The following is a 12,818-nucleotide window of genomic DNA, read 5'->3' on the forward strand; positions in this document are numbered from 1 at the left end:
TGGAGATATCGAAAGGCACTCTCTCCAAGTCACGAGGGCATACACAATGCATGGGCAAACGACGTCTGCAAAGCACAACAGTGTTTGAAAGACAATGCTGTCAGATAAGAACCGAAGTGCATTAAAACGGATTGTAGCATCTAAAAAGAAGACGACTGTGATTAAAATTACGTCTGAACTTAATTACAGCCTACAGAACTCGGTTTCGTCGAAACCATTGCGACGGGAACTTCATAATGTGAACATTAATGGCAGGGCCGCTATCGCCAAATCCCTGATCACAACCGTAAATGGGAAGAGGCGTATCCAGTGGTGCAAAGACCACAAGGCGTTGACTCATCTGTAGTGGAAACACGTAATGTGGTCCGATGAATCAACCCTCACCTTGTTTCCAACAACTGGTCGTGTTTACGTATAGAGATCACCGTCGCAGGCCTATAATACCAACTGTATGCTCCCAACTGTATCCCATGGGGGTGGTTTTGTTGCAGCATGCGCAGTAATATCGTACTATTCTGCACGTCGCGTCATAGCCCTGCATGACATGATGAATGCTAAGGTGTATGAGGATATTTTGGTGGACCAGGTTCTACCCATTGCCCAAATATTGTTCTTTGATGGTGATGGTGTCTACACGGAAAATTTGTCACCCTGTCACGCTGCGAAAACGGTGAAATGATGGTTAGAAGAACATTACCAGGAGCTATCACACCTAACCTGGGTCCCACAATAACCAGATCGGAACATCATTACGCCATTGTGGTCTGTATGAGAAAGGCGTGTTCGGTCTCATTACCCTCCATCAGCATCCTTAAGGAACTGGAGCATGTTTTGGAGGAACAATGGTACAAAAATTCCACACACCATGATTCAGGACCAGTATACGTCGATTCCACGTCGGATCCGAGCATTTTTTGGACGCAAAGGGAGACGCCACACCATACTAGGTATGATTTTTCACACTTTTGCAAACATTTTAGATTTTTTTTGTCCTATCCCTTACACACACACACACACATATATATATATATATATGAGTGTGAAATGATTATTTATTATAAACAGTAGAATTTGACAATTGACCGCAGCTTCTTTGGTGGAAAGGAAATAAACTATGTAGATTTACGTCTCAGCTCAATGCCTAATAAACAGAGTTTATCTTGGTAAAATTCAATGTGTACTCCCTTGGTTGGAATCTCGATTCTCTTTCAGTATACTTTAAGACTTCTTGCTGTAGAACATACTCATGTATAGAAGTTAATAAAGGTATCAATCGAATTCTTATTTACTAAATTACACATTTTTCATACATTAAACCATGAAATTAAAAATTTCCATTACTTCTTGGGAATCGATCAATACGCCAAACAGCTTTACTTCCACACCATTAGTTATATTTCACTATTATCTTTACGGTTTCAATGTTGCAATCGACTTTATCTCTAATTTCGTTACTGCTAAAATTTACTTATTACCTATTTATTCACCAATTTATAATTAGCTGTAATTTAATTACAAAGGAGCACAAGGTGTATTCCAAAATTAAGGGCCGTTTGGTGATAAGAAAAACAGACGTTCTTGAGATACATGATTTATTGCCAGAAATAGGTACCTAATGAGCTACTTCACTTTTCCACATAATCAATAAGCCGTCCCAAATATTTTTCGTAACGGTACCTCGCCTCCTGTAAACCCTCTGCATAGAAGTTTGAGGCCTGAGACAGTAGCAATCTTGAGCTCAAGAGACAACAGCAATCTTGAGATCAGCATTGTTTCCAAACCGTTGTCCAATGTTCGAATGGCAAGAAGAGCAAGTAATCGCTGGGGCAAATTCGGTACTGTGTGGAGGGTGAACAAACAGATCCCAGCGGAAATTTTGAATTATTTTCTTCACGACGACAGTGGTATGAGGACGCGCTTTGTCGTGAACGAGGATGATTCAGGACAACAATTTCCCACGGCGTCGATTTTGAAACTGTTGTACTACACGTCAACTCTAACTGTTGTACTACATTCCAAGAAATCAACCAACAGGATACGTTGTTCCTTCCCAAAAAAAGGTAGCCATTAGTTTGCGACCCGAGTGCGGCGATTGCTTAAATGTGTTTTTGTTTGAGGCAACTTGAATGGCCCCATTGTATGAACTGTTGTTTGGTTCCGTGTGGGTGTATAAGATCTACGTCTCGTCGCCCTTCACAACGTGGGAAAATAAATAATCTCCCTGTGGTGGATAGTGATCCAGAAACTGTCCTGCGCTGCACATTCGTTGCTCTTTGTTCCGGTCGGTTAGCATTTTCGGCGCTCACCTTGTACTCAATCTGGGATATCCAAGCCTTTCTGTGACATACCGTGCACTTCACAAGTAGCGTGAGAAAAAAATCTTGTAGCCATGATCTACTTTCTACGGCTGACAATCTTCCAATGACTCAAAACAACCACTGCAGTGGTTTCGTTAAAAATCCGTCGTTGGTGCTGCATGCGTGAAATTGTGTTCTGGCTTATTCCCATTTCATTATACGTTGACGGCTCTTACTTTTGGAACACCCCTCGTATATAAACTACTAAACGAAAGGTTACATTTATGTCAAAGTACATACATGTAGGTGTGTTATTAAATTCTTATGTTGATGCGGGAAATAAAATAGATTATCTTATTAATAAATTTCCGGTATTATGTATTTAACTTGTTTAAATATATAACTTTAGCTAGTAATTGTATAAATAAATAACACATATTATTGTTTTCCAATTCTAGGTAGTACAACACAACCACCGAGCAATGCGACACCAAGTCAGAAGAAGCGTGGCTTAGGTAAGGAAAATATGTTTTATCATTGGGAGATTACAGTTTTTTTTATCAGCGTTGATATATAACTTACATTAAAGTGTTTACTTTCAATCGAAACACATAAGTTTCAATCGGGAATCGATTCACGCTCCGCCGCCATGAAGCCACATACTGTAATTATATAACAACGAGGAAGCTCGTAAGAATATTAGCATTGAAGATAGTGTGTGATGATGTAAACATGTGAGGAAGATAATATCTGAAATTGCACAGTTAAGAAACATATTTGATATATTAAAATATGTAAATGTAAATATGTGAAAATTGAGTCAATTAACAATCGAATTGCGCATGTTCTTTTCATATGTAAAACCCATATTTTTGTTAACTTTTAGGAATAATTATATGCAAATAACGTGAAGAATGTTTAACCCTTAAATGTTCTAGTACCTATATAGAATGATCTAAAGTAGTACCTTTTTGTTCGATTACAAAAGGTACCAATAAAGTTTTACGTCTTTTTTTTGTGTGTGTTTTCAAGTCTAGAGCCATTGTAGAACACGTTCTTTGCACGTCTTTTTGCACGCACATAGGGTGTGATAACGTCATAATTTTAAAAGAATTTTGTTACACCTACTTTTATTATTTTACAAAGGCTTACGTTTTTACCTAGAAGATTTAAATTATGTACATACATTCAATCCATCTCTTAGTATTTTTTTTAGATTTTACTGATCTCTGTATTAAAACAGGGGGTTTAGAGGGCAGAAAAGTAAAAAGAGAGGGATATTTTTAAACGAAAAATCCCTTTTCTTAAAGATTTTCCCCTTCTCAGATACATGATGGAGATATGTGAATGGTACCGTTTAAAAGTGTACTTTGTTCTGAAGAGTAAGATGGACGAACCATGATCATAGGATAAATTGGTATGTCCGAGGAAATTTTCATATTACATCTTAGTCTTTTGGAGTAATCTGAGGCATTGTGGGGCACATTGGTAAATACTTTATCGCTCCCTTACTATTGAAGTTACGAGGTTGAAATGTAGTACAGCTTTTAGGATTTTCAGTTCACTTCCTGATCTGTGCATTGAAATAGAAGGGTTCGGACTAGCTCAAAATGTCAGAAAAATCTGAAAAATACCATATTTCTCTCAAACGCTTCCACCTGAGGGACATGATAGGAAAATACGAATGGTACCATGTGGAAAGTTGTTCTAGTCGGAAGACAATCAGATACAATTCACGTTCCTGGGATAAAGGGGGATGGTGCCTGAACTTCTTGACTCAAAGATAATAATTTACCTATTAATAGTTGGAATTTAAAAGTGATAATGGAATTCATAGTTAAACTGTTATTTAATTTCTTATCAATTTTAATGTTTCAAATAAATTTGTATTAACTTTTGGTTTCGCGTAATCATTGTCCATGTTATTATATCATCATCTAACTTATTCTGTATTCTTCTTACATATCCAGTGTGTACATTTAATTATTTACTCAGACAAAAGAATACAGTACAAAAATCGTTTGCAATTATTTAATGTTTCTATTAGCAGACACACTAAATAGAAAGAAAATTAATTTGTTAAATAGCCTTGGCGAAGATAAAAAAAACACACTTTTCTCGTTATGAAAAGATGGAGTGCCGATACTTCGTTTGACATGAATCGCTTATTGAAATAATGATTATCAAAAATATAATGTCAACATCAGCGTTATTGAAGCAATTATATACGACGAATGATCTATAATGTCAACCGCTGAAGCTATTTTACCTCTAACCGCTATATCTACATTAAGTATGATCAGTACATTTCCAGGTATCGCAAACGTCTGGTAAGTCTCATCCAAATTTACACCCCACAAATCATTTACGAAACAAAAGTTGATGAACCTGTGGGACAACGAAAAATATTTTTGTTGTGGAATTCAACATACGTGAAAATTTACAATTTAAAATTTACGTATTTGTATGGCATCTGAGCGTGATTTTCTATGCCAGTCAAACATCAAAAGTACCATTTGTAGTTGTGTGAATAATATTTAATTTCACTGCATATTGCAAATATGAAAAAATAAAAAAAGATGATACATGAATTAAAATAATGGTAATAAATTGAACATAGGGATTCTGGAACTACAAATGGAGATAAAATTTAACATATGTGCCTCCATTCCTGGTATTACTCCAATTCCCCGTCTTTGTAACATATATTCTCTACTCAACAAAGAATGTTCTCCCTTACCCCATTAAGCATGAAATATTAATTAATATTTTAAATATATCAATTCAGCAAGACCCATCATCGAAATTGATCAAATCAGAGACCTGCGCTAATAGAGACTTTACATTGCACCAAACGTGTTAGCTAGTAAAAAAGCATGACGTGTAATTCTCGACGAGCTACCACGACTGCACGAAAAGTAGATAATTAGTTATGGTACTTAATTTTCATTATAATTTTGTTATTTAAGCAATTGTTTTTCTTTTGTTACTATTAACGGCCACTATAATCCTAGCCAATTCACAGACACATTCTGGTTCATTATCGTGTTTTTAAACAAAATGGAACTTGTGCAAAAAATAAGTTTATAAATTGCAAAATGTAAACGCCCATATCAATTACAATACCTATCTCGAAATCAGTCTAGCTGACTTCCCGACACAGGAAGAAGCAACAACAAAACACAAAGCACGGCACTAAAACTAGTTCATTCAGTTCAGTTCTTGGTACGAGATAATAACACAGTCTTCAATTAAATGAAATCTTTAAGAATTTCGACCCACGATTATGTCGATTAGGCTACAGAAGACGGTGACGATGAGAACTGAATGAAATGATGGAATGAAAAAAAGTGGGAGAAAACAGGAGAATCCAGAGAAATCTCACACAAAGTGTTTATCCACCTCAAAGTCAACTTGGCGCGACCTGGGATCGAAACAAGTACTCTATGCACCAGAGGTGGACACTTTACCACTGAGCCACCACGGCCCACATAGTCTTCAAGTTATCTTTATTTTCGGGTGATTTCCTTAAAGGGCTTTGTTGTCATTTAATTGACAATTGGTCTTTCCTGTCCTAAAGGTCTTGAAATGAAGTCCATTTTGTCATTTTAATGCCTAGATCTTACAGGAGCCGGAATACATCTTATTCACAAAGAAGGTGCGCGTTATCGTAACATCGTCATTGATACAAAGATTTCTTCATGACTTCTGGGAAGATAGTGTGTTACGAGTAAATATTGTTGACATACTAAACTTGCGTATTTTACTTAGAACCAATACTACATTAGTTTCTTGCAAAACATCATGAAATAAAAACTTCAAGATTGCCACTACCGACATCAAATTGAAGAAACCAAAGCCTACTTATTACTTATGCTCAAACGTAATATTCTCACTTTCGCACCCAAAACACATCAATATGATGACATAGAATGTACAGGAGTTGTAGTATTTAGAAACTAACTATTATGGAGAGGCAAGAACACATTTCTTATTTTAAAGATTCTTAAAGTCAAGTGTATGTAAATGTGGCTTTAATTCATTGTATCGTTTATTATTATATATGTATGTCAAGGCTAGTTCTTCATACACAATCGTGATATTCCGAACAGTATTTATTCTTATAGTACTGTAGGGACATGATCAATAGTATATCTCAAATATACTTTAGGTAGATGGGGTTAAGAGGACCATAGTTTCCACACTATGTGAAAAATCTACGGGGACTGAATATCTACCTTCAAGGTTCTACACCACTCGCAAAATTTATTAGCACACTTTCTTTCAAATATTTTTCAAGATTTTGGCAGAAACCTGTATTACGTGAATAACTTTGGGCACAGGTTTTACAGTTTTAGAACCTAAGCATTTTCAAATTGCTAATTATTATCAATATAATATTGGCCAAACCATTCCGATCTGTAAAGCTTTATCAGGCCTCAGAAATTCCATTTATACTTTTCATAAAGAATAACATATTATGAAAAATATTTTTGCCTTTAATTAGTGCATTTTAGTAAGTATAAATATAAGTATTATAGGGAAACACTAGTAGCCAGCTAACATGTTTGTGTACGACTCAATGTACTGATTAGCATATGTAGTAATTAGGAAATCGAGTTCCCAAGCACGATATTTATATTAATATCCTTCTTCAATTTGTATTAATATCCTTGAAGTAAACTTTCTTCAATTTCTACCTCCACCTCTACTCAATGTGATAAGCTTGACCTTTTCTTGTAGAGAATCAAAACACAATTGGGAATGACGTGGAATTCGAGTGAATCCATGAATGAAGAAAACTATTTACAAACTTGTTTCCTTCATTTGTTTTAGGATTGATATTTTCGGTTAGCTTAACGATTATATAACTTAAGCATGATAAATGTTTCTCTTCCTCCCTTCTTACATGTATATTTAGAAATGGAGAAGTTTCTTCGTGCATCAACTCCCTACCAAAAGCATGTTTCCGTTCCTCATAGGCTTTCGTCTGTCGTTACGTAGTTGAAATGTTACGTTGTATATTTTCCGGCTTCGGTGATATCAGCGAAGAACCAAACTCGTCCTAATTGAATTAATGCAATGACAGTGGAGGTCCTTCTACTGCTGACTGTAAGAAACATTTAGAACAGTATCATTGTTATTTAAATTATTTGGTACAATTAAATTTAAATAGATGTTATTTTGTCTCAAGTCCTAATGCATGTTTGATTTCAAGTTTATAGTATTCTCATTCTCATAGCTCATTTATAGCTCATTCTTAATTTGAGTACAAAAATACTGGTCTAAGACTAATTTCTTACAGCAAGTAAATGTACTTGAATTTTAAACTAAAAGAAATATTCTTTTCTTTTTGTTTCATGTAATCATTGAAGACAAGACTACGCAACTTCCATTGCAGCTTACAAGAGGAAACGCCCAGACAACTAGAGGTAACTATGAACTTTTCATCTTGTAAATAAAGAACACTATTGCTTCAAATTTATTTATACTTTATTACCAAATTTTAATGTTTGTAAATTCCTTTTGTTTAAGGTAGTCTTTACTGAACGGTATAGGATATATTTATAAATATATGCTACTAAACCAAACCGGTAAACAAGTTAACATCTCGTAGCAATTTAAGCCTAAGCAATCTTTCTAGTGAATTATGTATTACATAAGTTAATGCATGGATTTCGAGTCTACTCACAAGTAAAATATAAACTTACATACTTTGAAAGTGTTCTAAGAAAATCTACTATTTTAATCGTTTGTTTTACAAGGAAAAAGGTCTCATCTATATCTTCTCTAAAACGTACTACTCAAGTATATAATTTCACCTCTTTGAACAGAACTTTCTCAAAGAGTAATTTCATATATTTAAAGGGAAAATGCTCCAAAATGAAAATTTACGCTTTGCACTATTTCTCTTCACTAATGTTTTGATTCTATAATTTCCATCAAAACATTAAATAATTTAGTTGAGTGTTCTATAGCCTACATTATGGCGTAATTTTATTTTTTATCCATCAGTATCATAAATGTACTATCTCGATGTAAATACATATACTATTTTTTTAATGCATTAATATGTTTTTTAACTTTCAAATTTTAATTGTTCTTTTTATATATATAAATTTTAAATTTGTAATATGGAACAATATCATATACTATTTATATTGTAAAATTCATCTGGATTGGCAGCTTTAATACCGCTCACCAAAGTGAACTCATCGTGATGGCGTAATAGGGTAAGCAGTGTATTACGTCAGAAGTACAAGGTAAGTAATTTGAGGCCATTGAGCAGAGAGTGGTACTGTAATTTGGACGACCTACTCAATTATCGAAATTGCGAATAAATTTAAATTAAATTTGCAAATTACAAAATGATGTTAATAATTACAAATCTTTAGGGGTAGAAAACGAAATATGACGAGAGAGTTGTTTCTATGAACAGAATATACCATATATATATTCAACTCAGAGGCAGTTGCATCACTAATTTTCAATGGCGCCCCTATATACATAAGTACAATATGTTGCTCGGGAAAATGTATTGTAGTAATTTTGGTAATTATAAACATTGAAAATAAGCCTGTGGATGAAAATAGTGAAACATTAGGGTGTAGCAATAACCCAGCAACCAGAATCATTCAGCCAGGTCTTCAGAAAAAAAATGTAATAAAACATGCCCATTATTTCTGAAATTCTCTTATTGATATCCAGCGTACGGAGTAAAAACTATACAAGTCCAATAACCAAAGTGATATGGAAACGTGAGAGAGTTTGATCGTTCTGAAAAATGAATACTGGTTTTGAATTATTAGAGATATATGGGATATTACAGAAGGAATCATTTTTCAGATCAAAGTATATATATCTAAAATCAATGTACGTCAATGTAGAGAACTTAAATTTAAAATATGTTGAAAATAACAACTTTGCACTTCACTGCTTCGTAAATTGAACATTCTGTATTAGAGGTTCAATCTCCAGTTGATACTGTCTGTAATATTCTAATAATATATTTTATATGACGTTTCGATATTAAATTATTGACAGAAACATTTAATATTTCAACACCTAATAATGTATTGGAAATTTCTCGTAAATATAAAGTGGAAGGTAGTGAAAAACTTGAGAATCCCTTTAAAAGGTAACTCTTTCTTTCACCAAACATGTATTGAGTCACTTTGGGAATAACATATTTAATGATTTTTAATTGTTTTTTTCGCTTTCTTCAACTTTTCTCTAATAATTAAACTTCTTACTCATTTTACAAAAATATTCTTTAATTGCATACTAATACTATATTTACCAATGGATTAGTTTTCCTCCCTGTCTCTGGTAACTTACACAATTCGATAATATTATCTTTCATTTATTACTTTTTTCAAAGTTTTTTTCTTAAATTTTAACAGCGTTCCGTCAACTGTTCGGCATCCTACTTTTTTATTTCGAAATAGGTAAATAATATCTTCAAAACTACTATACATATCCTTTCACCACAAAATAAAAAAAAATATAGAATGAACATATTACATATAAGCATTCTTATCATACCCTTGTTGACCATATTTACCCCTTTGACATGAAAAGAAATGAAATGAAATTATTCAGTTTTACGTCCCACGTTTATGCCGGCTAGGCTGAAGAAGATGGTGATGATGGGAGATGAATGAAATGGTGGAATGAAGAAAGTGGGAGGAAACGGAAAAAAACCGAGGAAACCTACGCACACGCTGTTTGTCCAAAACAAAGTTCACTTGTCGGGGCTGGGATCGAATCCGGGACTCATACTAGCAGAGGTGAACGCTCTACCACTGAGCCACCGCGCCCCCTCTTTGACATGAGTGTTATACACAAGTGGTTAGAAGAAAGTATATTAATAGCATACGAGACCTTATTGAAAATTCATTCTTAGCTTTTCTAATCTCAGGAACTAATCTTAACTTGAGAAATATCGACATTTGTCTAACACTAGAGAGAAAAAGACAGAGTTAGATTTGAAAGAAACAGGTAGTGGATCATAGGTCGAGAAACGGACCATAGATATGACTTTTAATACAATCATACTCCTACTGCTAAAGTGATAAATGTATACAAGGTGTGACCTTTTATAATTAATTCCACATTTTGAAAAAAAAATATCTGATGGAAATATGTTATGTAATATTAGGTTTTACTTCATACCGACATATCCAATCGATTCTTTGCGTCAACGTATGTTAAACTTTCACAGTTATTCAGAGCAAATAACAAGACGTAATATTTTTCCGAAATTTATGCACGACTTGGGAAATTATTGAGCATGAATCTTGTATTAATATTTTAATTATGATACAATTCGCTGGCTATCAAAATGGTGGACATGTTCATTATATCTGCAAAATTGTAGCCATTTTTTTCTACAGCCAATTAAGTTAAACTAGCTTTATTTGTATTAAGTTGCATACGAGAAAGCACTTTTTTCTTGTTAAGGTATGTTTGATTGTTGTTAAACAATGAGCTATCTAAAATACTGGTTCTTAGTGAGAACAGAATGCATTTGGATATCTCATTATTAAGTATGAATAATGCAGAATGAGTTCAAAAGTCAGCAAAAGGTAGGAAGATATGTAACCGGCAGACAGTAGTGTAATCTGTATAATTTAGATACATATTGAAATCAAATATATGCCCCTAAATAATTGTTTTTTTTTTTCATTTTTTATTTTTTTTTCTTTTAGACAAGCACAAAACAACAAAAAGTCCAAACAATGTAAAAGGCGCAACGCTGAATAAAGGCAGTGGTATGTAAATCATAGTAATGTTATCTCATTTTTTAAGTGGAAAGAAAACTAATACAGTTCCTTCATATCATGATTGTAATTTAATATAGTAAAGTTTTAAGCCTTACTTTCTAGAAATCGTAGAAAGCAATCTCTTCCGGTTTCAATGTTGATTGCTATATAACCAAAAACGGCAATATATAAGGATATCATTTTGTTTGAGACTGTTTAGCATTACAACGAATTATGTTGTCTCTTCAATTAGTAATCTACTGAATCTTAGTGGTAGGAATGTGTTTGTTGTTAAATTTAAGTATTGCCATTCAAAGAAATAAACTGTAAGATATATCATGAAACGCTCTGCGATCAATTGGGCATATCAAATACAGGAGACATCTCTTCTGTTAACTCTATTTGAACGGTAAATGGTAGAAGTGTAATATTTGAGGTTTCAACGTCGATCTCGATTGAGCTGAAACAGTAACATGAAAGCGTAGGCAGTTTGTTAAAATCGGTTCAGAATCGCAAGGAAATATACCTCTTTCACCCGTAGAATCTACAGAGGCGAGTTGGAGAAATTTTCTTTTATTTTTAGCTTTAATATTGATATCCATAAAGAATAATCGGTAAGAAATTTATATAAATTATTGTTGACAATAATTTATTGTTCTACGTGTAGGTTCAATCTCCAACCAAAATCTTTTACGCGGGGCCGTGTTGACTCAGTGGTAGAGCGTTCACTTCTGGTGCATGTGGTCCCTGGTTCGATCCCAACTCGTGCCAAGTGAATTTTGTGGTGGACAAACACCATGTGCGTGGGTTTCCTCGGGAATCTCCCATTTCCTCACACTTTCTTATTCATTTCTGATCGTTACCGCCTCCTTTAGCATAGCCGGCATAATAGTGGGACGTAAAACTCATATATTTCATTTCAGTTTTCAATTTTTTTTGCTTGAGAAGTAACACGCCAAAATACATTTTTCTCAGTTGAAAAATGATCGGCATTGCAATAGAACAGTAATTGCAATATATTGCCATGCTTGAAATTTCGCAATCGATGTATTGTCTCAAGGGAATATAAAGTCAACAGTTGTGTTGCTCTACATTACACTAAAGCTTATAAGTTTGCTATACATTATGGTTTCAATATTGATATCCATGGGACAAATAACGAAGAAAGTGTTAAGAAGCTATTTTTCGAATTAGATTCAGTGTCTTAAAAAGATTGGTTTCGTGTTCTTCGATAACTCACCAAACTATAACTAGTAGAAATTAACCGATTACAGTTACAATATTGATTGTCATAGGACAAAATCGTAGTTGACAGCAATAACAGATATTTTAGAACCATTTCAACTTCTCAGGGAGAAATTCCATGTGAAAATATAATTCTATAAGAAACTCCGAATTGATTGAAATTTAATACTAGTTTAGATCTTGTTGTGCAAGGATTAGTAGGCTGATGAGTGTTTGATACATTAAAAGTTCTTTGATGATTTTTGGTATTTCAGTTTGTTGAGTATTGGGAAGTCACACTGCCTAAATGTTCTAAAGAATAGCACAATATTCAGAAAGACAATAGAACCACGTTGACTTCAAAGTTTCTTTAGAAAGTCGCCTAAGAACTTGGCCTGGATGCAGCACTCACATATTACTTCTTTCCTGTAAAATTACTTTTGTCTTTTTACACGATACCCACATCAAAACGATTTGAAAATGACTAATTTATAATAGATTGAAAACGTATATAATTCTTTGATATCAATAA

The 12,818-nt window shown here is 33.8% G+C and overlaps 1 protein-coding gene across 1 annotated transcript in view; it reads left to right on the forward strand.

Moving 5' to 3' along the window:
* LOC145681739 (uncharacterized) overlaps positions 1-12,818 on the forward strand; it is a 121,185-nt gene that overhangs the window by 46,194 nt on the left and 62,173 nt on the right. The window contains exons 4-6 of the mRNA XM_081753349.1: positions 2,756-2,812; positions 7,673-7,729; positions 11,009-11,071. Coding sequence (XP_081609475.1) covers positions 2,756-2,812; positions 7,673-7,729; positions 11,009-11,071 — 177 coding nt within the window. The remainder of the gene's footprint in view (positions 1-2,755; positions 2,813-7,672; positions 7,730-11,008; positions 11,072-12,818) is intronic.

Source organism: Thermobia domestica, chromosome 3, assembly GCF_964235325.1.
Source record: "Thermobia domestica chromosome 3, izTheDome1.hap1.1, whole genome shotgun sequence".
Taxonomy (NCBI): domain Eukaryota; kingdom Metazoa; phylum Arthropoda; class Insecta; order Zygentoma; family Lepismatidae; genus Thermobia; species Thermobia domestica.